General features: G+C 34.2%; 1 protein-coding gene across 1 annotated transcript; it reads right to left on the bottom strand.

The window, feature by feature from the left end:
- KCNC2 (potassium voltage-gated channel subfamily C member 2) lies at positions 1-27,628 on the bottom strand. The gene is made up of 4 exons (XM_031940160.1): positions 27,542-27,628; positions 11,650-12,628; positions 9,350-9,514; positions 1-160 (listed from the first exon to the last, which is right to left on the bottom strand). Exons 1-4 carry the CDS (start codon positions 27,626-27,628, stop codon positions 99-101), a joined length of 1,293 nt encoding a protein of 430 aa, XP_031796020.1. The 3' UTR covers positions 1-98.
- Between the last annotated feature and the right edge of the window lie 113 nt (positions 27,629-27,741).

The raw sequence follows: 27,741 nt of genomic DNA, 5'->3' as shown, positions 1-27,741 counted from the left end.
AAGGGAAAAGGAGAGGAGGGAAGGGGAAGGAAAGGAAGGAGAGTGCAAGCCTGGCTGGTATTTACCTTTCTTTCATGTTTTGTGCCTTCCTCAAGTCATTACGTTAGAGATCTGGCCTCTGCTTGCTTGTAACCAGTAATGACAACCTCTTTGTAGTTATCTGTGTGCAAATAACCAGACATTCAGAATTCCATTACAGCATTTTAGAAGACAAAAAGCAATTAAAAATAAACCTTGTAAATATATTTTTCTTTTAAAGTATTAGAAAAAAACAGAGGAACTCTTCCCTCCTCCTTTATCCTTTATATTCCTCCTCCCTCTTCCACCCCACAGTTATACATGCAAACCATTGCCCACTGCTTTTGCATCAACAGGATGGTTCCATGTGGAAAAAACAAACAAAAAACAAAAACAAAAAGCATCCAGAGTCATCCAGGATTTTCATTTAGTGTAACACTGTTTTCAAGTGATGGAGATAGGATGGTCCATGCAAATGATTTGACTAAAGTCATATTAATAATTTGTGCAATCAAGACAATATTCCAGACATCTTCAGAATGAATTAGAGCATCACGAGAAATGAAGGTAGATCCAAAGGAGTAGTAGTCATTTGGAAGCACATTGGTTTAAATAGTTCTCCCTGAAAATATGCTTATGTTATTGAATAAACTGGCCAATTGATGACACTATATGTTTCTTTATTGGCAGAAAATACTTGTTTAGAAAATTAGTGCAGAAGAGAAAGAGAAGCACTACTTATATAATCTGTAGAGTCAAGCTGAGACTCATTAGCTACTCAAGTGGCATTTTTGACTTCTGATAATAGTAGTATCATGCAGGATTTCTATTGTATTAGTGGAGCCTACAACAATGCTACATGTAATTATTTCCATTATATGGTAAACAGTACTTGAATTGATGCAATTTAGCCTCCTGGTGCATTTTGGTTTAAAAGATGGATGGAATGGGAGATCGAGAACGTCTCAGAAGAGAAGGTGAGTTGTAGGGTGATGTTACTGGAGAGAGTCTCAGAACATTGCCTGCCAAGCCCGCTATGTTGTTTAAACTTCTGGACTTTTCATATCCTTTTATGAAAGAATGAACAGACATCAATTGAATTTAACCAGAAAATATACATAGACAAATAACATAGAAAATGGTCATCAAAAGTGTTAATTTGATCTCCAAGAAGACTTGTTTACAAAGAATTCCATATTGAGATAATTTTGCAGCTCTAAAAAGTGAAGTTCCCTTTGGCTGCCATTCAAATGCAATTAACTCAAGCCATCCCAATTGCATTGAAAATGCAGTCCTAAAGCAATCTTTCCAGAGAACATTTCTAGAATTGATTAAACTTTGGTGCATGGGGCATTCAAAGTTCTTATAAGACTATGCAAAAATACTTTTTTAAAAAATCTATACACTGGATCAAAATGTTGGCTAGTTTGAGGACATTTTCTAGGGACTCATTTCATATTTCCATCATTCATTTAACATAGTTGTTTGTTTATGCACTAACATCCATGACAAGATTATAGAGAAAATGTAAAAAGGAAATTGAGAACACTCAACACATGTATTTAATAGTCAAATATCAGAGCTGAGAAAGGATGATATACTCTGAATCATAAATAATGACATTTAATGTCATTTTCCAGGGAATATTAAAAAAAAAATGTTGCGTATACCTCCACCATCAAAAAAAAAAGAATATGTTAAACCAGATTGCTTTGCATTTAATGGAACAAAGCCTGCATATAGTAGTGTACTGTTACTAGATTAGCTCCAAAGTTTATATGGAATATAATTGAGATTTAGTTTCTATTTTCATTAATGTCAACTCTCCCTGCTTCAGAAAATGATTTTCATTTTCTATTCAAGTAAAGGAAATTTGGGAATAAAGGGTTCATTTTCTTTGGCCATAGAATGTATCTCACTAAGCAACTGACATACTCTTTTGTGTGTCACAAGAGACTTGTCAACATTCATCCACTTCAGGGAGAATAAAAGGCATTGTAGAGAGTGGGAAGAAAGAAGATTAGCTATATGGAGGACAGAATTTTGTTTAAGGCTCCTTGATGTCAAGAACAATTCTCCACCCCCCTCTCTGTATGTCTCTCTGTATCTGTCTGTCTATCTCTCTCTTTCTCTTACTCTTTCTCTGTATGTATCTCTTTTTATCTCTTTGTCTTCAACTAACTACATAGCTCATTTGCCATTGGAGAGGTATGTTCTAATTGCCTCTATTAAAAAATAATGCTGATGGAAGTTGAAATTCCTTAGTGGGTACTTAAAGGTACAGACCTTAGGGAATTTGCTATTTGTAGAGTACTACAAAATTCTCCATCAATCCCAATCCACTAAGCAGATAGCAGATGTGCTGTGATTTCTTCTGGGATCTTTCAAATCCTGAAAGGTGTCTTATTTGATATTTTCTACTAAGCTTAAGTCAAACCATTTAAATTATTCGTCACTCAAAACAAAAGTCATTGCTATGGATAGAGCCATCTATAATCATTGTTAATAATAAAATAATAATGAATAGCAACTTTTGCAGCTGCTTGGCCTACCCTTCATATTAGCTGTATAATGATGACAAATAACTTTTCAATGTCCACCAATCAATTTTAAATTACAGATGAACTATCAATCTGTATCAGTGAAATGAGTTTCCACACTAGGATAGATAGATAAATAGAAAGTGATAGATAGATAGAGATAGGTATGTGTATATATTACTGTTTGCCTTCATTCTTGAAGAGACCATGACATTAAGAAAGTGAATTGGATTTTAAGTGAGGGAAGGCTGTGCAAAATCACCTGTCTCACTTTCCCCTCCAGAGTCATCTGAGTCTAATGGCAAGATATATAGATCAGAATGACTGGAGATGGCCCTAGATGCAAAGGAAGATCTTGGCCTTTTTAAGCTAAGGTTTACAACAGATTTCAGTTAACTTGAAGCCACACTCATTCAGTGACTAAGGCTAAGTAGCAATTGAGGCAGAGAATCTCCTCTTTCACCTAGTCAAAAGAAATTAAATTAAATCTAAATAAATAAATAAATCTAGGAGAAGAAGACTTGATTTTATGCACACATACACACACACTATATATTTATATGGGTGTATAATTATATATTGATGTACATACACACTCAAGTGTATATATACACATCCATATAGCTATATATGCAGATAAATATATATATATATATATATATACATACATACATATATATGTATATATATGCACACACTGATGAAATAAACAAGTCCAATACTCTGCCACCAAAATACAAATTAAATTTTGTAAATGTTTTAGCATTTTCAAATTCATCAACTTGTGTTAAGGAACATAAGTAATTCTGCTAAAAAGGCTGGATGCCAGCTGCTCTAAATTAAACACTGGAGGAGACTAGGTTTTCATTTCTTATAGATGATTTGAAGAATAACAGAAAGATAACAGTGAGTTCATTTTTTATCTATCAAAATTCTATTTGATTGACTGAAAGGCATTCTCCTCTTCCTAACACTTAAGAGTTATCTATAAGCTGGATGACCTGACTTGCAAAAGAGGGGGCTCCCTCTCACTGGAGATCTTCAGATATTGTATGAGTCCTCAAAATAGGGGTTCTTAAGCAGTTTGTGTGTCATGGAAACTTTTGATAGATAGATGAAACCTAGGGAGCTCTTTTCAAAAAAAAATTGATTAAAATAAAATATGGATTATTAAAAAGGACCCCCACTATGAAATACTTAAAAAAATTAATAGACCCAATGGATTCAGCCAAAAGTCCCTTCTGTGTGGAAAGGTGAAGAATTTACAGATTAAGCACATATTGATCAGAGACTGTTAACTAAAGTACATCAGGCCTATAGGCCCCAGTCAAGTGATTTTAGATGAGACCTGGACTGCATTCCATTGTCCAAAGAAGGAATTAAATGGCCGAAGCTGTATATCACCTTTTTCACTGCATTCCATGGACCAAATAGGGAGATAAAGGTTTGTGTAACCAATCACAACCTATAGAGGGTGGGATTTGGGGGGTTCTTTGTCTGAAATGTATAAAAGTTGTAAGCATCTTCAAGTGAATGACTCCTCCTGTGGATATCCTTGCTGTCCTTTCGGGCCCACAGGTCAGGATGGTCCGCTTCTCGAGATTCTAACAAATTCTTTCTGTACATCATTTGGAGTGACTCCTGAGCAGTCAGTTTGGGTAGGTGCAATTGCCCCAAACACTTCCAACTTTGAAAGTCTTTGGTTTTGCGATTTTTTAAAAAATCCTTTAAGAATGCCACATTAAAGTAGTTAAGATTTGCTAGAAAATGTATGTTAACATAGTACATATTGTTCTTGATTCCCATATTTATGTACTATATGTTCATTTTCCTTTATTCTAGCCTTCTCTTCCTTAGACACTACTCTTTGTTCTCTATTCAGGAACATGGGGTTCATGGACTGAAGGATTCCTCATGATTCTTCTTATAACTCCAGAATATTTCACTAACAAACTATAGTAGCCTTCTTGTCTCCCAGGATGAATTTACAGTATTAAACAGGCACACATACAAGAAAGTTGTGTAAATCATAACCTATTGTATTTATAATATTTTTGTCTCATGCAATATTACATAAACTTCCATATTCCATCTTCATAATAATGTGAGAACTATCCTAGAAATTAAACAGTTTTACTGAGGAGAACTTGTCTATAATATAATAAATACTATTTTCAATCACAATTATTCCTTTGTAATATGATTATTAACAACAGAATTATCAGCTTATTAAATAATTTCATTTGAATTAATTTCATTATTATTCACTCAAGGGTTTAATCACGACTGGAAGCAATTGTTTAATTGAGAAATTTATGTTTTACACAGTGCATCTGAATTACATATGTTTCAACTCGTATAAATAGGCTTTATTTTGTATAAGAAACTTTAATGAGCAATTATGCCTAAAACAAAATTTAATCTAATACCGAGAGGAAATTGTGTTTTTGAGCACATGTAATATGAATCTATAAGATTCAGAAATTTCACCTTACTTATCTTGGCTTGGATATTTAGGATTTTTAATGGTATTTGTTTAATCAAACAAAATTTTAGAAAACTTGTTACTCATTACACATAAATATGCCTTTAGCTATACAATATTTATTCCTCCTTCCTTCCCTCCTACTATCCACATAGGATGTCATGTCCTTACCTAGAGATGCTCTTAAAAGCATTTTTTTTTCTCTTTTGCACCTCTGAAGCCTCCCAATATATTTTTTTGGGGTTTACTGATAGATTTCTTTCTTAAGGAGTAAGCCTTAAAAGAAAACTAGTCTGATTTTAATTGGTCACCAGTAGGATCGAAACCAAGCCCCATTTGGTCATTGTTTGGGTCCTGATAGGTACAGATTGAATAGTAGTCATTTCTGATGTCATTTCTGTTTTCCCTGAGGGTCTGAGACTCTGAGGGTCTTACCCTTGCATTTATTTATTTATTTAGGGTTGTTTTTGTTTGTTTGTTTGTTTGTTTGTTTGGGGGGGGGTGTAGGGGCTAGGTGAAATAGGAGATTTTTTGCTTCAATTGCTCACTGAATAGGTGAGGCTTCAGTCAAACTGAAACCAGTTGAAGATCTTAGCTTAACATGGCCAAAGTCTCCCATTACATCCAGGGCCATCTCCAATCGTCTTGCTCCATATCTTGTCACTGTACCCAGATGGCTCTGAAGGGGAAAGTGAGGCAGATGACCTTACACAGGCCTCCCAATCCAATTCACCTGAATGTCATGGCATCACCTTCCTGATGTCATGGTCATGTTCAAGAACAAAGGACAAACAACATTTCTTCCCTAAAACTTCTGTGTAAATCTTTCTCTCTCCCTCTCTCTTTCCCTCCCTTCTTCCCCCCCCCTCTCTCTTTCTTTTATAAGGAAGACCTCATTATTTAAAACAGAATGCATATGTTTGCAAGTTCCCATTTTTCTATTTCTGGGTTTCTTAAAATAGGATATACTTATGTAGCCACTTGAAATGACATGAAAGAGAATGCTTCAAAAAAGTAATGATGAGGTTTTTCATTCAAATGGAGATGGGGAGAGAGAAGTAGGTTTCTGCTTGCTAAAGATAAAACAGTAGAAACCAATTTCAAATGTAAGAGAAAAACAGCAAAGGGAATGATTATTCAATATTACTACCAATAAAAAATACATAAAAAGAAAGAAGAGGAATTGAAAGGAAGAAAGGAAGAAAGCAAAGTAGGGAGGAATTGGAGGGTAAGGGAGAAGTGGATGGCAGGATTAAAAAAGGGAAAGCAAGGGAGGAGAAGAGGGGGAGGAGAGGGAAGGAAAAGGAAGGAGAGGAGGGGAAGAAAAGAGAGGAAAGGAGAATAGGGAAGGAAAAAGACAAGGAGAGAGGGAAGGAAAGAAGGAACGATGGAAAGATCCACATCAAGATGAGAAAATAATAAACTAAAAAGTCTAAGAGAAGAGAGCACATGTTACTAGATTTAGGGGGCAAATCAATCAAAAGTTAAATATGCATTTAAAAAGAATCATAAATTTATAGATTTAGGACTAGAAAAGACTTTATAGGTTATAGGTTCTAAACCCCTAAATTTATTTCCTTCTCAGGAAAATGAGGCCATGATAGGTTTAGTGATTTGCCTAAAGTCACGAAGGTGGCCGACCATATGATAGAATCAGAATTTGAATCTAGGACCATCTGCCAATCATTCCATGGATAGGAAACTCATTGAGGTAATAAGTAAAAAGATGGAGATAAGATTTCCAAATGATAATTTCACTTAGGAAGGGAAATATAATTCAAAGGGAAAATATGAACATAGAACTGCTCCATGTATGGAATCAATCTTTCAATATCTTATGCATGCAGCTTTGTACTTTCAAAATAAATAATAAAAATGCCCTGCATTGGGAAAATGTGTTTAGCTTTGCAAACACTCACATATACCATTTCATTTTATACTGTGAATTTTTAAAAATATTCTTGTATAATAAGATCAAATGTGATCTTGTTACCCTACACTTGGTGTATCTATGAAAAGTAAGCATTTGAGAGACAAGCAGAGACAGAGTAAGGAAGCTTGAGTGGGATAGAGAGGCAGAAAGGCAGAGAGGCAAAGACATTGAGAGAAAGAGATATGGAGACAGAGAGACAGAGACAGAGCAAGGCAGAAACTCAGCAGAGACAGAGATAGATGAGAAGAAATTGCATCAGAGACAAAAAAAGAAAGACAGAAAAAAACAAAGCCTAAGAGAAAGAAAATAGAAAAAGAAACAGATAGGAAAAAAATATTTTAAATCATTATTTGTCTAAGATTGAAATGCAATTTAAAATATCACAACTTAAGTATTTGATATATATAATATATATAATATCTAAAACTTCTTTTGAGAAAAATTTAAATCATCATGTTTAAATGTTAAATAGCAATATGCTGAGAGATTACTAGAATAATTATAAGAAGTATTACACATCACATTAAGATATAGAAACATGAGGGAAGATCTGAGGGGGTGGGGGGAAAGCATATCCTGCATTACAGAAATTTTTTAAAAAAGCCACTCTTCTTCAAAATAAGACTCAAGACTAAGAAGGCAAAGAGAAAGGCCAAGACTAGACAACTAGAAGCAGTAGATAGAATATACTGTGTAATGAGAACTAAAAAAAGAATGGAGAAGGAGGAAGTATGGAGGATAACCTGGAATAAATCTTTGGAAAGTTAAATAAAATTATATAATATTATGCATATTATATATGGGTAATATTATATACATACCCATATATGTTTATGTATATGCATCTAAAAATAACTCTATGAATGTATTTTACCATGTTATTGTGCAGCTTTTTTCATAGAGAAAACAATACATGTTTAATAATTGATTGCACGATACCATAATACCTTTACTTTTTATTTTTTAAATGAGGTATTACAGAAAAAAATTTAAACCTATAAATTGATAATATTTCTGTTAAAAAATGAAAATGTAGCACATATGCTATGCACATAGTTAAGGTAATATGATTACATATATACACATTGATATAGTTGCAATTTAAAGTAAAAACAAGAATTAAAATGAAGCTGTAGTAGTATGGAGTATGTTATGTTATCATACCAAGATTTTGGCAAAGATACTGATGGGTGATGAAATGTCAATGAGTATTTGAATATTTAAAGATATATTTTAAAAGAAAAAAGGCACAATTATACTGATGTTTAAAAAAATCAGACACATCTAAAAATAGTCATAGAAATGTGAGATGGATTTCAATTAAACTATTCATATATACTTTTTTCTTATAAAAATGTTTGTTAAAGGGGAAATTTAAATATTTGTTGTGGTGGTGGTTGTTTTTTTAAATTTACACTACCAAGAGAAATTGCACAAACCCATAAATAATAATGCCTGGTGATGTCTAAAGGATATTTTCAAGAATAGATCCTAGTTAATAAGATAGTAGGAAAGGTTTCTACTTTTTCTCTTGAGATCATTCTATTTCATAAAGGTATAGAATAGTCATTGTTTTCTTATTACATAAAACTTTGGTCAGAAGCTGCGCAAATTTATTGGAGTCTACTTAGTTATTTATACATTTTTAAAACATTCAGAAGTTTTTTTAATGCTCAATATTCTTCAATTATAATTTAAAATACATTATATTAAATTTTAATTACTCCCATTTATTTGTTATGAGAGAATTCCAGCAAATTTTAAGACTTTGGGAATGATTAAAGTGATGATGAATGATTAATTTTTTTAAATGTTTTAATTTCAGCAATGTGCTGAAATCAAACTCAGAGAATTGATTGATAAATGCCTTGTATGAGAATTTATATCTTAGAAATGACTAAATGCTAGAAATTACACTTTAGCTACTTTTTCATTTATTCCTCAACTTAAGAAAGTGATGGAAATTTGTTAATAATAATACAAATTAAACTTAAAAGTGTGTCATTCTTTTTACTTTTTTACTCCCCCCTCCCATGGAACACCAGTTCTTAACCACTAACAGCTCACCCATGTGGTTATAATCCTGCTCATAAGAGAAAGGATTAAAGAAACAAAAAGTTGAAAGAGACTAAAAAAAAAAAATGAAATGACTGTCAAATGCAACAGCAAGTAGGTTTTGCAAAAAAAAAAAAAAAAAAAAAAAAAAAAGGAAGGATGATTTTGCCAAGGTAAAATGGACAAAGGGAAGGGGGTAGCAAAGTACATTGTACTAGATGCACTCTCTCCTCAAAAGCAATCCATTTACACTTCATTTCTTTTTTCAGCATTTAACTAGTGAATGACCCTCCAAAAGCTGATAAAATTCAATCCTACCTTTCTTGATTCCTCCATCCGTGGCACATGTGTTATCACCTGTGGTCAGTAGGAAACAGGGTCCCTCTGTTCTGTTTTTGTCTCTTGTACTAGAGCGTCTCATTGGTAGCCTTTCAGAAGGTGACAATGGCTGCTCACTTCCTGCACTGTCTTCACCTGATAACACTGGTCAAAGCATCATGCCCATTTACAGACAGTAATGAATGAAGAAATGACACAGCACATAGAGGTTTACACTGATTGCCAGATATTCCAGCCACTCAATAAAAAACACAGTAGTCAACTCATGATACAAAAAGAAAAATAATTTTTATCTTTAGTCACAACCATCTAAATAGGGCAAAAAGTAAACATTAAATTGGGAGAGGGAGAGAATCCTTTTGGGACATCTCTGTTTCCTTTTGAGATTTTGTCTAAAAGGAAATAGATTTCAGGGAATAAACTATGACCATGCTGGTAATTTTATTTTTGACATGTAGCCCTATAATGAAGCTCATTGTGTAAAGGAAACAACTTTAATGTAAATAAGAATACATTGGAAAGGGTTACCTATTTAGAAAAGGGATCCAATATAAGAACTTGAGCTAGGGCTCTGCTGATGCTTTATTGTTATATTATACATTGTCTCATTGAGCAGAAAACCAGGATGCTCAGTTCTAAAGCTCTAAAACAGCTGCCCAAGGAAATCAACTTGAAAAGACAAACTTCTTGAGATGTCCTTGAAGTATAGATTTTTTTTTGTTTCCATCAAGTTCTCAAAGACTTAAGCTTACAGCATGCATATAAGCTTACTAGCTCTGTTTTCATGGGCATATGGCTTCTTTTAGATTCTCTAACATGCCTTGGAGGTATTTTCTGAGGACTGTGCTATAAGAACTGTCATTTGAATTACAAGCCACAATCCTTACTGACATTTTCAGTAGGCTAATTTTCAGATATCTATCAGAAAGAATATTCAGTGCTATTGAACAGAATGGAAATGAGATGCAGTAAATCAAATCTTCAACTACTTATTCAGTACAGATTGTGTGTGTGTGTGTGTGTGTGTGTGTGTGTGTGTGTGTGTGTGTGTTATGGGTCAGACTCAATTATGTACATCAATGGAGGAGAAAAGAAAGGCAGAATGATATAGTTTGGTTAGTCTCATATGTTTTTAGTCTTAAGACCGCTTTATACTCTTAAAATTATTTGGGAGACTCCCCCCAAAAAGAGAATCTTTTTACTTGTTATCAATCCATCAATATTTTAGTATTATTATAAAAACCATTTTACCTCATAGACTTCCTGAAAGCAACGCCAGAGATCCTCAGACCACACGTTAAGGATCATTAGTATAGTTGGGAGATGATTAGACTTAGAGTCAATCTTGTTGTTGTTTTAATTCCTCCTTCTAATTCAACTTTTCAGTACTCTAGGGGCATTTAAGACTTAAAGGGAGTAGTAAGTTGCCCATTTACATTGGTAGAGTGAGTTTCCACATCCACTAGGTCCTCTATGTGGATAAAATCATGGGTATAGACCTCTCTATCTCCTTTTCAAAAAAAGGGGGGGAGGGGAGGAAAGCAAATATAGAAAGTCCAGAATAGCAAATAATTCACAAATCATTTATAGTCAACTTTGACAGAAGAGGGAAACAATGTAGATGGGGAGCACCCTAATAATGAAATTTAAAGTTAAAAACAAGTTTAAAAATGAATACAATGAGATGCTTGTCCTTAACTCAAGGATGATAAACATTTTAAATTATACAAATGCTACAAAGTCTGAGGTCTAGAGGACAACTTTCCACAAGACTTCCTTGAGATTCAGGCCTTTACAATGTAAGTATCTATTGCTTTTAAAGGATAGTTTGGTGTGACTTTTTTTATAATGTTTGCCACCGAGTGACTGAGGTAAAGCTGACACAAGAGACAAACATACCAAGCAAAACAACATGGAAATTTACAATGTGAAACATGGCAAGATATTCATACCATCACATCATTCAAGAATACAAAAAAAACATTGGCATGAGACCAACGAAGAGACAGGCAAAAGAAAAGGTTGGCACCATCAGCAAAAAGCATTCGCACTGAAGCAAGAATATTATATAAGCCAGCTAGGCACAAGTCTAGTTAATATTAGCTTAAGAAGGCTTTAACTTTGCCTCTCTCATAAGTCTAGCATATTCAGAAACAATAGTAAGGAGAGAGGACTAAGAACTAGGTTGTATTTGCAGAAAATGAGGTTCTTGTCTTATGTCTACAGAATATACTGTTCTGGAAGACTTGAGGAGGCATGCATTTGGTGTTCTGTCTTACCTGATTGGTTATGGTGCAGCAATAGATTGTCTTTGCCTAGGTATGGATCTCCCTGTGTTCTATTGCAGGCCAAATTCAAGTCCATCTTGCAAAAGGTAGGAGAGTTTGCCTGAGGAGCTGGAGGGATATGCTTCTTTCTCTTCCTTGGAAGTTTCTGCTTTGCCATTGCCAAAGAATAGTACATTCCAAAATTGTTGACAATGACAGGCACGGGCATGGCTATGGTTAGTACCCCAGCCAGAGCACACAGGGCCCCCACTAACATCCCTGACCAGGTTTGTGGGTACATATCCCCATAACCCAGAGTGGTCATGGTCACCACAGCCCACCAAAACCCAACGGGGATATTTTTAAACTGTGTATGCTCACTAGCTGAAGGGTCATTAGACTTAGCCCCTACTCTCTCAGCATAGTAGATCATGGTGGCAAATATCAAAACTCCTAGGGCTAGGAAGATTATTAGCAGCAAGAATTCATTAGAGCTTGCTCGAAGAGTATGCCCAAGGACTCTCAGCCCTACAAAATGGCGGGTGAGCTTAAAGATTCTTAGAATCCTGACAAATCTTACCACCCTGAGGAAGCCAAGGACATCTTTAGCAGCTTTGGATGAGAGCCCACTTAGTCCTACTTCCAGATAGAAGGGTAGGATAGCCACAAAGTCAATGATATTCAAGAGATTTTTGATGAATTCCAGTTTATTTGGGGAAAAAACAATACGAACTAAAAATTCAAATGTAAACCATACCACACATACGCCCTCTACATACGTCAGAGCAGGATCGGTTTCAATTTCATACTGCAGGACAACTTTTGTGCCATTGATGACCGGTTCTGTCTTGTTTATAATGGTATTAAAAGCCTCATGGGTCTCCAGGCAAAAGGTTGTGATTGAAACCAGAATAAAGAATAAAGAAGCGAAAGCAATGAACTGTAAAAGAAAAAAGAAAAAGAAAAATAGAGTGATCTGTGCTATTGAAGCCTTTGATCAGAGTCTGAGAGCAGCCATACTCATAGATAAGAAAATATTAAATATTACTTGGACATTTCAGTAGGGTTTTTATGAAAGTAAAATCAGATCTATGGGTGTAAAATTAATAAGTTCCATAGGTATACTGTTGAACTTGCACATTTAGCCAGTTTTTCTTTGTTTAAAAGAAATTTTTCTTGTCCCTGACGGTCCTTGAAAGAATATCCATGATGATGAAAAGAAAATTCACTCCAAAATAAAGTTTATAGGTGAAAGACACTTCAAAAGACATTTAAGATAATACAATGCATACAAGTTAGAATCTTGTATTCATCCTCCCAGAAATGAATATAAAATAGTGGGTGGAATGGAAAGATAAGGTGAAGAACTTACAAGAATGTTTAAATTCTTTTTCTGTATTTTTTATAATTTCTATGTCTCTGTGACCTACATAAGTACGGTGTGTGCAAGCCAATATTTATTTAAAACTTTAGATATATTTACTTAACCAGAGATGATGACATTTATCCTTGTCCAATGTTATCAATATTTAGACGATTAATTTAAATGATGTCAGCTCAGTAATCTGAAGTTTGAAGGTCTGATTGATGATTCCTCTCAGAACCAGGGAAACAAAACATTCCGTTCTAATCTGCCTTTGACACCAATATTTAACATTCAATAGGGGAGATGACACCTCTTTCTCAATGCTACCCAACTTATGATGCAATCCTTTGCAACAGAACCTATAAAAACTGTATGTCTTTATTAATTCTTTAGCCCTCCTACCATGAGCTTTCTCTTTCTTATCTCATGATGGGACGACTCATCCTCCAGAGGTTTTAATAAATAACCTTTCTTCATTCTATTTTGAGTGATCTCTGCGTAGTCATTTTGGGTAAGGGTCTTTTACATCCCTCACAATAGTGTCAAGTTTTTTGTCTTCTAGAGATATAAAATGTATTTCAGAATGGCCAAGTATTTGTGAAATTTCAAAGCAACATAACTGGAATCTCAATTTGAAAAAAAAAAGAAACTAACTATGATATTATAAACTAAGCCAAGGGCTTTGCTATTATAAGCATAAGAAGTAAGAGAACATGAAATAAAAATCTTTTTGAAACAGTTATAACTATGTAGGGACACTAATGCTTTGACTCAGGATGGTTAGATTTAATAGGTACTGATAGCACATCTCAACATCAAAGAACTATGATGGATCTTAACATTCAGAAAGAAGTGTTAGTTAAAAATTGAGTGTTTTCCCCTCCCCTGACAAGGCTGCCACAATCTGATGAAATCAATACCATCCCTATCTATGAGAGCTGGTGTCCCTTGATCTCTTCCTCTAAACTGGGGGAGGGGAGCAGAAGAGGAAGGGAGGGAGGGAGAGACAGACAGACAGACAGACACACAAAGAGACAGAGACAGAAATATAGAAAGACAGAGACAGAGAGAATATTTTTTAAATGATATGTGAAAGGAAGAGTCACAGAAGGAGGAGGGAGAGGGCTGCTAGTTCTGAAACCTATTCTAGATTAAAGAGGGAACAATACACACACACACACACACACACACACACAGAGCAATAAAATTCAGAAAGAAATAAGAGGCTAAGAGGATAGGAAGCAGGGATAGGATAGCAAAGAGATTTTTAGAAGGAACTCTACTTACGTCAGAGCTGGGTTAAAGTGAGAACAACATACATTTGAAATAGAATAAAAATCTTCTAAATGGAGAAAGAAATAAGAGGGTGAGGGAATAAGATAAGGGAGGCATAGAAGAGTTTATAGATTAATGGAATGGAATAAAGAAGAAACAACATATACATTTGGAAGGCTATAAAATCTTCTAAATTCAGATAGAAACAAGGGGAGGGCAAGGTAGTGGGTAAAAGCAGAAGAATCATCAGGGATAGGGAATAAGAAATAGACCAAATAGAAAACAAAGATAAGGCGTAGAATTTATTATGGAAAAAAGCAGGAGTCATAATCATGACCTGAGACAAAATTAAAGCTAAAAGATTTAATCAAAAGAGAGAAATTACACTATATGTCAATCATATTAATCAATATTACTTTAGACTTTTTAAAAGAACTAGACAGCATATGTTTGAAATATTGCTGTGAGGTAGAAAATAATTAGTGGATTTAGAAAAATATGAAGACTTGGACTTCTGAAGGGTTAACTACCTTCAGAAAAATCAAGGACAAAAAGTATAATATAGTACAGTCTATTATCTATTGCATTTTAAGAATCCACTTAGAGGGACAGCTAGGAGGTACAGTGGACAGACTGGAATTTAGAGAACCTGAGTTCAAATTGAGTTTCAGACACTTACTAGTTTTATATAACACTGGTCACATCACTTAATCCTGATCGTCTCCAAAAATAAAAACAGAGAGTAGAGGGGTGGAACCAAGATGGCAGGAAGCAAGCATGGCTTTCTGTGGCCTCCTCTGACCTTCTCTCAAACCAACAGCAGATTAAGTCTCTAAACTGGTTTTGGAGCGACAAAACCCACAAATATTTGGAGTACAACACATTTCCAGGAGAAAATACTTTGGAAGAACTTCAGAATGGATCTGTTTCAATTGGGGAGGGGGACCATTTGCTGATCTCAGACCTCACTGTAGGGAGCCTGGAGCAAGGAGCTGGGGTAGGAAGCCAGACTGTTGCAGCATCCATGCATCAGAGAATCTTCTGTAAGGCTCTTAGGCTACTCTATCCTGGTTGCAAATGAGTGGTTAAGCAGATTTGTTGTGATTTTTTTTTACCCCAAATCATCCAAAAGCAATTCAAAAGACAATTGTAAGCCACAGAGCCCCTGGAAAAACTTGGGACTTAGCCACGATTACCCAGCACCAAAAGTCAGTCAGAAATACTGGTCCCAGGACAAATTAAAGTGGCTGTCACCCCTTCACATTAAGAGCAGATCTCAACCCTTTTAAAATGAGCAAAAGAGCAAAAGAACTCTGATGATAGACAACTTTTATGAAGAGAGAGAAGAAAAGTCAAACCCTGAGATTCCTAAAGGCAAATGAACTCAAGATGAAGCCCCAAAGGGAGATATGAGCTGGTCCTCATTTCCCAAGACCTTCTTAGAAAATTTCAAAAAAGATCTTAAAAGAGAGTTTTAAAATGGAGAAATGAAATAAGATCTTTGCAAGAGGGTATAGGACAGCTATGTAGCACCAGTCAGGAGGACCTGAGTTCAAATCTGATCTCAGACATATACCACTTCCTAGCTGTGTGACCCTGGGGAAGTCACTTAGTCACTTAATCTCAATTGCCTAAGCAAAAAAAAAGAGGGTATGGAAAAGGTAAAACAAATTATCTGAAGGAAATTCCTTAAAAATAGATTTGATGAAATGGAAAAAAGCATATAACTCTTTACAAAATGGATATGGGAAAGATAACATTTTTTTGAAAAATGAATTTATAAAATGGAAAAAATGCAATGAACAAAACGAATCCATTGGCCAAATAGAAAAGGAGTTAAAAAAGGTAACTGAAGAAAGTAATACACTAAAAATTAGAATTGAACAAATGAAAGTGAATGTGTCAATAAGACTTCAAGGATTACTCAAATAAAACCCAAACAAATTTAAAAATACATGATGGTATACTTAGAGAACCCCAGACATTCTACTAAAAAGCTATTAGAAATAATTTATAACTTTAGCAAAGTTCCAGGGTACAAAATAAATCCCCATAAATCCTCAGCATTTTTATACATCACCAACAAAATCCAACAGCAAGAGATACAAAGAGAAATTCCATTCAAAATAACTGTTGATACCATAAAATATTTGGGAATCTGGCAAAGCAATCTGGCAGGCCAAATCTGGAAATAATCCATAACTTTAGCAAAGTTGCAGGTTATAAAATAGATTCCCATAAATCCTCAGCATTTTTATACATCACCAACAAAATTCAACAGCAAGAGATTCAAAGAGAAATTCCATTCAGAATAATATTTGACAGCATAAAATATTTGGGAATCTATCTACCAAAGGAAAGTCAGGAATTATATGAGCAAAATTACAAAAAACTTTCCACACAAATAAAGTCAGACTTAAATAATTGGAAAAATATTAAGTGCTCCTGGATAGGTTGAGCAAATATAATAAAGATGACAATACTCCCTAAACTAATCTATTTATTTAGTGCTATGCCAATCAGACTTCCAATAAAATATTTTAATGATCTAGAAAAAATAACAACAAAATTCATATGTAATAATAAAAGGTCGAGAATCTCAAGGGAATTAATGACAAAAAAATCAAATTAAGGTGGCCTAGCTATTTTCTTAGCCTAATCTTTTTTCTTAGCAGTCACCAAAACCATTTGATATTGGCTAAGAAAAAGATTAGTTGATCAATGGAACAGGTTAGGTTCACAAGACAGAATAGTCAACTATAGCAATCTAGTGTTTGACAGACCCAAAGATCCTAACTTTTTGGGACAAGAATTCATTATTTGACAAAAACTACTGGGATAACTGGAAATTACTTTGGCAGAAATTAGGCATGGACCCCACACTTAACACCGTAAACCAAGATAAGATCAAAATGGGTCCATGATTTAGGCATAAAGAACGAGATTATAAATAAATTAGAGGAACATAGGATAGTTTTATCTCTCAGACCTGTGGAAGAGGAAGAAATTTGTGACCAAAGATGAACTAGAGACCATTATTGATCACAAAATAGAAAATTTTGATTACATCAAATTAAAAAGCTTTTGTACAAACAAAACTAATGCAAACAAGATTAGAAGGGAAGCAACCAACTGGGAAAACATCTTCACAGTTAAAGGTTTTGATAAAGGCCTCATTTCCAAAATGTATAAAGAATTGACTCTAATTTATAAGAAACCAAGACATTCTCCAATTGATATATGGTCAAAGGATATGAACAGACAATTTTCAGATGATGAAATTGAAACTATAACCACTCATATGAAAGAGTGTTCCAAATCACTATTAATCAGAGAAATGCAAATTAAGACAACTCTGAGATACCACTACACACCTGTCAGATTGGCTAAGATGACAGGAAAAAATAACGACAAGTGTAGGAGGGGATGTGGGAAAACTGGGACACTGATGCATTGTTGGTGGAGTTGTGAACGAATCCAACCATTCTGGAGAGCAATCTGGAATTATGCCCAAAAAGTTATCAAACTGTGCATACCCTTTGACCCAGCAGTGTTACTACTGGGCTTATACTCCAAGGAGATACTAAAGAAGGGAAAGGAACTTGTATGTGCCAAAATGTTTGAGGCAGCCCTTTTTGTAGTGGCTAGAGACTGGAAAATGAAATTGGAGAATGGTTGGATAAATTGTGGTATATGAATGTTATGGAATATTATTGTTCAGTAAGAAATGACCAACAGGATGAATACAGAGAGGCTTGGAGAGATTTACATGAAATGATGCTAAGTGAAATGAGCAGAACCAGGAGATCATTATATACTTCAACAATAATACTGTATGAAGATGTATTCTGATGGAAGTGGATTTCTTTGATAAAGAGACCTAATTCAGTTTCAATTGATCAATGATGGACAGAAGCAGCTACACCCAAAGAAAGAACAGTGGGAAATGAATGTAAACTGTTTGCATTTTTGTTTTTCTTCCCAGGTTATTTTTACTTTCTGTATCCAATTCTCCCTGTGCAACAAGAGAACTCTTTGGTTCTGCACACATATATTGTATCTAGGATATACTGAGACATATTCAACATATAGAGGACTGCTTACCATCTGGGGGAGGAGGTGGAGGGAGAGAGGGGAAAAATTGGAATAGAAGTGAGTGCAAGGGATAATGTTGTAAAAAATTATCCTGGTATGGGTTCTGTCAATAAAAAGTTATTATAATTAAAAAAAACATTGTTTATAAAAAAATTTAAAAATAGAAGAAAATATGAAATATCTCCTAGCAAAAACAACTGACCTGAAAAATCGATCTAGGAGAGACAATCTAAGGATTATTGGAATTCCTGAAAGCCACCATGAAAAAAAGAACCTAGACTTTATCTTTTAGGAAATCATAAAGGAAAACTGCCCTGATGTCCTAGAATCAGAAGGTAAAATAGCCATTGAAAGGATTCACCAATCACATTCTGACAGAGACCCCAGAATTAAATACCCAAGGAATATTGTGCCTAAATTTCAGAACTATCATACCAAGGAAAAAAATAGTGCAAGCAGCCAGAAAGAAACAATTCAAATACCTAGGAGCCACAATTGGGATTACCCAGGACCTAGCAGCTTCTACTTTAAAGGATTGAAGGGCTTAAAATCTGATGTTCTGAAAGGCAAAGGAACTTGGATTACAGCCAAGGAAGAAACCATTCAGCTAAATTGAGCATTATCTTTCAAGGAAGAAGATGGACATTCAATGACACAGGTGAATTTTATCTGTTTCTGATGAAACACCCAGAGCTAAACAAAATAGTTGTTCTCCAAATAACTCAAGAGGACTCAAAAGAAGAATAAAAAGGTAAAAATGAAAGAACTCTTGAAAACTATACATCTGTTATGGGTATACTTACAGAGTGTGGGTAAAATTTGATTTTATTATGATAATATGAAAAAGAAACTAGAGCTAGAAAGGGGGTTATACTGGAAAAGAAGGAAAATGAAGGTAAAATGAAGGATATTACATCTCACAAAGAGGCAAAAAAGAGCTATTATAATTGAGAGAAAGAAAGGAGGGGCATGAACATTGTGTGAATTTTACTCTCATCAGATTTGGCTTAAAGAGAGACTATCAGACATATTTGGTTTCACAGAGAAACTTGTCTCACGTTATAGTGAAGTCCGAGGTGAAAGGGGAAAAGAAAGGGGAAGGCTAATAGAAGGTGAAACGGAAGTAGTAGGGGAAAGGTGTAAGAAAGGGGAAGGGGCTTTAAAGAGGGAGGGCTGTTTGAGGGAGGTGGCAGTCAGAAGCACAATACTAGAAAGGTGTCAAGAATGAAAGGAAAGAGAAAAGCATAACTTGGGTTAAAAAAGATAGCAGGAAACACAATAAATGTAAATGTGAATGGATGAACTCTCTCATAAAATGGAAGTGCATAGCAGACTGGATTAAAAGCCAGAATCATACAATATGTTGTTTACAAGAAACACATTTAAAGCAGAGCGATACATACAGAGTAAAGATAAAAGGCTGGAGCAAATTTATTATGCTTCAGGTGAATTAAAAAAAAAAAGCAGGGGTAGTGATCCTGATCTCAGATCAAGCAAAAGCAAAAATATAATTAAAAGAAATAAGATCTTGCTAAAGGGTACCATAGACAATGAAGCACTATCAAATACTAAAAATGTATGTACCACATAGTATAACATCCAAATTCCTAGAGGAGAAGTTAAGAGAGCTGCAAGAAGAAATAGACAGCAAAATTATACTAGTGGGGAATCTCAACCTTGCTCTCTCGGAACTAAATAAATCAAACCACAAAATAAATAAGAAAGAAGTTAAGGAGGTAAACAGAATTTTAGAAAAGTTAGGTATAATAGATCTTTTGAGAAAACTGAATGGACAGAAAGGAGTATACCTTTTTTCTTGGTGGTTCATGATACCGATACAAAAACTGATCATGTATTAGGACATAAAAACTTCAAAAATCAAATACGGAAAGGTAGAAATAGTAAATACATTTTTTTTCAGATCATGATGCAATAAAAACCACATGCAATAAAAGGCCAGGGGAAAATAGACCAAAAAACCAGAGTCTACTTATTAGGTTCATTTTCTTTTATGGAACTTAAGTGTGTCTTGCTGTAATTCCAAACTTCATATTTAGTGTTATCATCAGGATCCAAATAGAAGGACAGGAAATGTTATTAAGTGCTGCTAAGCTGCCTTTCCATTGTAGATACTAACATAGAAACATTGCAAGTATTTAGCATTCCTTTGTGTTTGCCACTGTAAAAAACTTGACTGCTTGGGAGAAATACCTTTATAAAGGTAATTCAAGCATTAAAAATTTTTGAGGGTTCCCACTTCTGAGTAGTTACTCCAAGGAGATTAAAAACAAGGGTAGAAAGAAATTTTATATAAAATAAAATATTCACAGAAGCACTTTTTAAAGTAGTGAAAAGCTGAACATGGAATCAAATTCTTGATGAAGGTAATGAAATATTACCTTAATATATATATATATATATGTAAATATATATATATTTACATATATATATATATATTATTACATCCTGATGATAACACTAATTATGAAGTTTGGAATTGATGCAATTGGGTTTAAGTGACTTGCCAAGGAAGCTAGGGAGTGTTAAGTGTCTGAGGCCAGATTTGGACTCAGGTCCTCCTGACTTCAGGGATAGAGATCCACTGTGCCACCAAGCTGCCCCAAGAAATATATATATTTTTTAAAAATCAGAATAAATGGGAAAAGCTGTATGAATTGATATATACAAAAATAAGCAGAATAAAAAAATATACTTTTCTGAAAATGTAATAGCAACAATAACAAATAGAAATGAAGCAGTATGAAATTAAAATAGCCAAGCTTTTTTCCAAAGAAGAAAAAAATGTAACTTTTTTATGTAGAAGTAGTGAAATTGGACACAGCATTGCACACATATATTGTCATAATTAGTTAGTGTATTGCTTAATTTTGCTTAACTGGTTTCTTTGATAAATTGAGATGACTGTAGGAAAAGGAAAGGAAAATATTTGAAATTGAAGGTGATGAATAAAATATATTGGTAAAATTTAATAAGATGATATTGAGTGATCACTTCTAAATCTAAGATTCTATGATTCTATTTTTTTCACAATCATAATTTTCCTACAATTTTAGTTTTTAAAAAAGAGGATGGAAATACGTACCTCTCCCCATCTCTTTTTTCAACTCCCTTTCCTCCTCTCAAATTCTTTGCTACTTTTCTTTACTCTGTAGTGTCTCTCTCTGTCTCTCTCCTTTTATAATAGAATCTTCCATGTTCTGGTAATTTGATATAGAACTAACAGTAATATGCATACTTTGTCCAGTTGTAAGGAGGTAAAATGGTGAGAAGGTAAAGTAATTTTTCCCAAGTATAAATGGTAGTGAATGGCAGTGGAAGGATTTGAATATAGATCTTAGACTCATAAATAGTCCTCATTCTATCATAACATGTATAGCCAGACTAAAAGGTATAGGAAAGGGAATCATATGAGACAAGTTTTGAAAAGTAGAGAGGTGGCAAGTTGTGATGTGTGAGCAATAGTAAACAATAAAGAACCACAAATGGGATATTTTGTTTTGTTTGTTTAAGCAAAGAGACCTGGGCAGGAAGAATAATTCTGTCATTGATATGATTCTGTTTTAAAGAGGATGAAAAGTAGTATTAGGAAGATATGTTAAGTGGTTATTTTTTCTATTTCCTGTCTATATTAGGGGAAAAAATGTTACTTGATGACCTAAGCATGGCAACTAGTTGCCCTAGAATATCGCTTGAAAATAAAAGATTAGAGATGGGGTAATAAATAACAATGATTCAAACAATTCTGGGGAAAAAAGGAAATTATACAAGAAAATGCATTTAATTCTTGGTGCTCTAGTAAGTTTCTAGGGAAATATATGAGAGAAATAAAAAGCATAAATAATATCCACAAAGAAGAGGAACTTACCAATGATTATAATAGTTTAGGAAACTCTCTGGTAAGAAAATTCCTGCACCTTCTCTGAAATTAATAATCTTAAAGAGTTGCTGAGAGCTCTCAGAAGTCAAATGATTTAACCAGGATCATAGAGCCAGCAGGTGTCTCATGCAAGAATTGAATCTAAGACTGGCTTTTTAACATCTATATCATGCTACTTCTCCTCATAATTATTAAAACATCAATAATGATATTTTATATGGTAAAAACGGAAAACACATCCCATGTCCATAGATAGGAGAATGGCTGCACAAGTTGACAATAGAATATTATTTGAAAATAACAAATTAACTTATGTATAGGAATCCTAAAATTCCTTTCTGAGCATAATCATTTATAATTATATCTTTCTCTATGCCCTGTTCTTTGTCTTTATTGTAACCCTACTTTCTCTGCTTTGGCAACACTCTCCTCCCTTCTAAATCTCAACCTAATGGTGAACTAATTTAATTTTACTCTCTCAAATAACTTGTTCTATAAATCACCGTATCTTGTTAACAAATTATCAGAATGAATGAATGAGCTAACATCGATTACCTAAAATTAGAACTAATGTAGTTTATCCATAGTCAAAATCTTGAGACAGGAGGGATTTTTTGAGATAATATAGTCTAATTTCCTGTCTACTAAGAGAATCTTCTCCATAGTGCCTTTCAACCTTTACTAAGATAGTTTTAATGACAGATATACATTATGTAATGAAATAGGCTATTTCATTTTTAAAAATCTACTTAGGATATATTTCATTTTTCTTCTTAACTTGCCCAAATCTCAACCATTAATCATTCCTACCATTTGCATTCTTCACTCTTTTTCTTATCCTATTGAATTGAGCAAGAAGAAACCATGAATTCATACTTAGGGAGTCCAAGAAATTTATGTCATTTAATCACAACTGGGCCCTCAGTAAGGCAAGATAACCTTTATATTCTTCCCTATTTGGGGAAATGGTTCTCACTTCAGTGATTCATTCCCTGCACACTTATCATATTGTGATATATCCAATATGCTTTAACCCAGTTACAGTTCAAAGCTCTTGAACTCAAGTGTCCCATCACCTTTACTTTCCTCTGCAGCAGAGTAGCACCAACCTTGTGAAACTCAGATTTTTAAAACTCCAACTCCAGTTCCCTGTCCACTTGTGCCACTTCGTTATATCTTATTAGATCCTGTCTAAGTGGTTTTCCTCTCACAAAATCTTTTTGAATTCTAACTGCAATCAATTGTGATAGTTGTCTTATTCAGATTTTTGTCAATAACAATGTGATAAAGATTCTGTATGAGCCGTTATCCAATTCTGTTGTAAATCCTTGAGCACTCAAAGGCTTATTTCCAGGCTGAAGCTGAATCAAAAGATCCAGCCATTCAACCAGTTCCAAATTTTGCTAAATATTTCTTCCTCTTTCCCACAAGAGAATATATATTTAGCATATATGTATGTATATACACACATATGTCATGTATTATATATAACATATGTATACATACACCCATACATACAAGGGTGCATGGGTCTGTGTATGGCTATGTATATACCATATATTGTGGGAGACAGTTTGGCATAGTAGATAAGAGGGATGATCTTGGAACACAGAAGATCAATGTCAAAGTTTCACTTCTGATTCATATGTGAACCTGGGCAAATTATTCAATATCTCAACACTCAAGACAATTGTCCAAGAATACAATTTGCAAAGGAAGTGCTGATTAGCAATGACAGAAAGATATTCTTCTTCTAAGAGTTCCCTATACACATGAATCATAGGTCTAGTCCCTATTCCCTAAGATAAATATGAATTCTCTTTACATACTTTCTTTGTTCATTTACCAACAAATTGACATGCTGCTAAAGAAACTGAAGCATATTTCTTTGAATACTAATCTTATAAATAATAATTCCATGTCTATTTTTACAAATAATTATTTCTAACATTTATATTATGCTCCAATTCTTACAAAACAGTTTACTTACTTTAAAACTAGAAGAGGAAAAGAATAAATTTTATTATTCTCATTTTACAGAGAAGGAAACTGAGATTCAGAGAAATTAAATAATTTTCTAGTAGTTGTACTTTTGGATATTTTATGTGTCAGAATTTAACTGACTCACAACTCCAAGTCAAGTCCTCATCACATTACAGTATACAGGATGATTCAAAAATCTTGTTTTATTAAAGTTTAAAACTGTATTAAGATTTTTGAGATATTCTATTTATCAAACCAAAAGTCTTAAAAGAAATTATAGCTAAAGTGAAGAATGATTTTTAAGTTCTCTTCAAGAAGGCATATAAAGAAATATATATGATCAGTTATCTAAAAACAGGGCATCGAGATGACTCAGTAGATAGAATGCTGAGCCAGCTGGGAAGATTCATATTATTGAGTTCAAACCTGATCTCAGACTCTTATTATCTAGTCACTGAGGGAGTAAAACTATAGAATTAGAAGTACTCTTTGTTTTCTCATCTAGTCCACCCTTTTGTTTTTGCCCATGAGGCAAAATCTGAGGCCACAGCGTATAAGTTACTTACCTCATGGTCATCCTTTTAGTTGGTATTGGAATGAGACTCATGACTCCAAATCAAGTTCTTTCTCCATTACACTGTAACATTATCAGTACAAATGAAAAAAGAAGTCTTAAGTTTTAGCTAAATAGGAGGTTTAAAGAATTTTTAGGATTATAGTCATAAAATTGGAAGGTCAAATGTGTTTTATGGATACTGTAATTTGGATCAAGTAAAGTGAACTTCACTGAGGTGGTAAATGGTAGAAATGAACTTTGAACCCAGGATTTGTGATCCTGGAGTGAAGGTTCTTTCTAATCCAACCCACTAATCCAATACCATCATTGACAATATATCCCAAAAGGTCCTCAGAGGCCACAAGTTGAAGAAGAATTTGACTGAATTTGAATTGAATAGACTAAGTGAATAGATTTCTTAAACCCTGATTTATATAGGAATGTGGGTATAGGGAAATAAAATAGGATTTATTTTGGTAAGGCAGACTCTGCTCTTCACTGTTATTTTTATTTTTCCAGTCATCTATATAGCTATAACTTTGAGGATGTACTAGAAAGAACATTGGAATTAGAATTAGAAGCTCTGAATGTGGGTCACTGTGTACCCATTGACTTTTGTTTCTCTCACTCTTCACATTCAAAATCATTTATATATGAATGATTTGCTCATATGTCATTATGTCACTTCTATATTATTGCATCCAAAAACATTGAGAATGCAACCTGACAATATAAATTGAAATATATTTTCTATTTTATCATGAAAATTAATGGGTTAAAGAGAACATTAGTGAAAAATCTAGATGATTCATTATTTTGATATTTGATATCTTGTTATTTATTATGTGTGATTTCAGATAAATCACTTAACCATCCTGTGCTACAATCTCTTCATTTAGAAATCATTTGGACTTAATGGTCACTAAGCTCTCTTAAGAGTGCTAAATCTATAACTCTTCCAAATTGCATTTGTTCAGAAAGTACTCAGGAATGTTGTACAATATTGTAGGAGTACATATGATCCTTAAAAAGAAACACTGTTTCAATTTGATCTATTATGTATCCCCTGCCAAAATCAGGGACAATCATGTAGCAGATATTTAAATGCTTCTTAATTCACTGAATATTTTAATATCTGAATATCTTAATTCACTGTATCTTCTCTAGGTAGCACTGTTCCTTGAAAACTTTTGGTCATTTTTCATTCATGTCCAATTTGTCATTGATCCCATTTGGGGTCTTCTTTGCAAAAATAGTAGTGGTTTGCCATTTCCTTCTTTAGCTCTTTTTTTTTCTTTTATCAATAAGGGACAGGGCTAAGTGACTTGCCTAGAGTAACAAAGCTAGTAAGTAAGTACCTACACCCAGATTTGGACTCAGGAAAATGTAGCTTTCAGACTCTAGTCCCAGAATTCCACCCACTGCAACACATAGTTACCCACCATGCGATTTTCTTATAGTTGAAATTTAAGACATATCAACTAAAAAATGTGAATACATATTTTTTAGATTACTTTTTTTCAAATGCCACAACATTTCTGGGAGTGTAGTATTATTTCCACTTCTCTAATAAGACTCAAAGATACTGACAAACCAATGATTTTTCTAAGCCAATTTTGACATTTATGAAAAAGAGAGAATTAAAACCCTCACATTTTATTCATTCCATTGAACTGACTTTATTAATTCACAGAGCCCCACATCTATGATTAATCCACATATTTCCCAGCATTTTGTGCCTCCAGAAAGCCTTGAATCACATGCACATTCATATCTTGGGAAAAAGCTTTACCTTAATTAATCATTTTTTTCTTTTGTTCTCAGAATCACAGCTTCTGGAGATAGAAAATGCCTCTTTCATTATATCTTCAAGGGCTGTCCAAGCTGCAGCAATTATAGCTGCACTGTGTGCTGACTTTATGTTCAGTCAAGATTTGTTTTAATTTCTTCTGAAGTTAGTGCAATCAAACATCTGTTCATAAGTGAACAACTGTCAAGATTTTAAAAAGATTAAATTTTTTTAAAAAATAGATGTTTGATTTTTTCCACCAAATTTAGAAAGAAAAAGAACTAGAGAAAATAGTTCAAATAAAGCCATGTAATAGTGGTAGTAGTCATCATCACAGCTATCTTTGTATAGAACTAACTATATGCCAGGCCCTATGCTAAGAACTTTACAATTACTGTATTATTTGATCCTCACAACAACTCTAAGAAGCTGGTGCTAACATTTCCATTTTAAAGATGAGGAAACTGAGGCAAACAGAGGGTGTGATTTACCTAAGATCACATAGCCAGTAAGTATCTGGATTTCAGTTCTGGTTTTCCTAACTTTAAGTCCTGTGCTCTACTCACAGTGCCATCTGTCTGAATTTTATTTAATAAAGCCCCCCCAAAAAATCAATAAAAATTAGAAATAATTTAATAAAAAACTCTTTGGGGCGGAGCCAAGATGGCGGAGAAGACACACGTGACTTTCTAAGCTCTTCTCTTACCCTCTTTATCAATATTATATCGAGCCTCAAAAATAGTCTTGACTGCTACAATTGAAAGAAAGAAGCAGAAAACTACCGCCAAAGAAAATCTGAGTCCCAAAAGGTTGGTTCCGGGGCCGGGGGGATCACGGACTGGGAGAAAATTAGTTCTGAGGAGAGTTCAAACGAAAGTGAAAGAAGATCCACAAGCGCACAGCCCCAACCCCCATGGGGCTTTTCCTTGGGGCAGCTGTGACCTGCACGGGAGGAGGACTTCCCGGGGCCTCCAATTCACAGGGGGGCTGGGCCATGAGTTTTCCCAGGGCGATTTCTTGGGGAGACATGGGCAGAGTTCCCGATCTTTGATCGCTCGCCACAGCGCAAACTAATGTCCCACAGGAGGCCCGGGCCTGGGCAGTGACACTTTCACCCCTTAGTCCCCAGCCGAGGGCAAGTT

Source organism: Sarcophilus harrisii, chromosome 5 (assembly GCF_902635505.1).
Source record: "Sarcophilus harrisii chromosome 5, mSarHar1.11, whole genome shotgun sequence".
NCBI classification, from domain to species: domain Eukaryota; kingdom Metazoa; phylum Chordata; class Mammalia; order Dasyuromorphia; family Dasyuridae; genus Sarcophilus; species Sarcophilus harrisii.
Note: the sequence above shows the minus strand (reverse complement) of the source record. Positions and strands in the feature narration are given on the sequence as shown.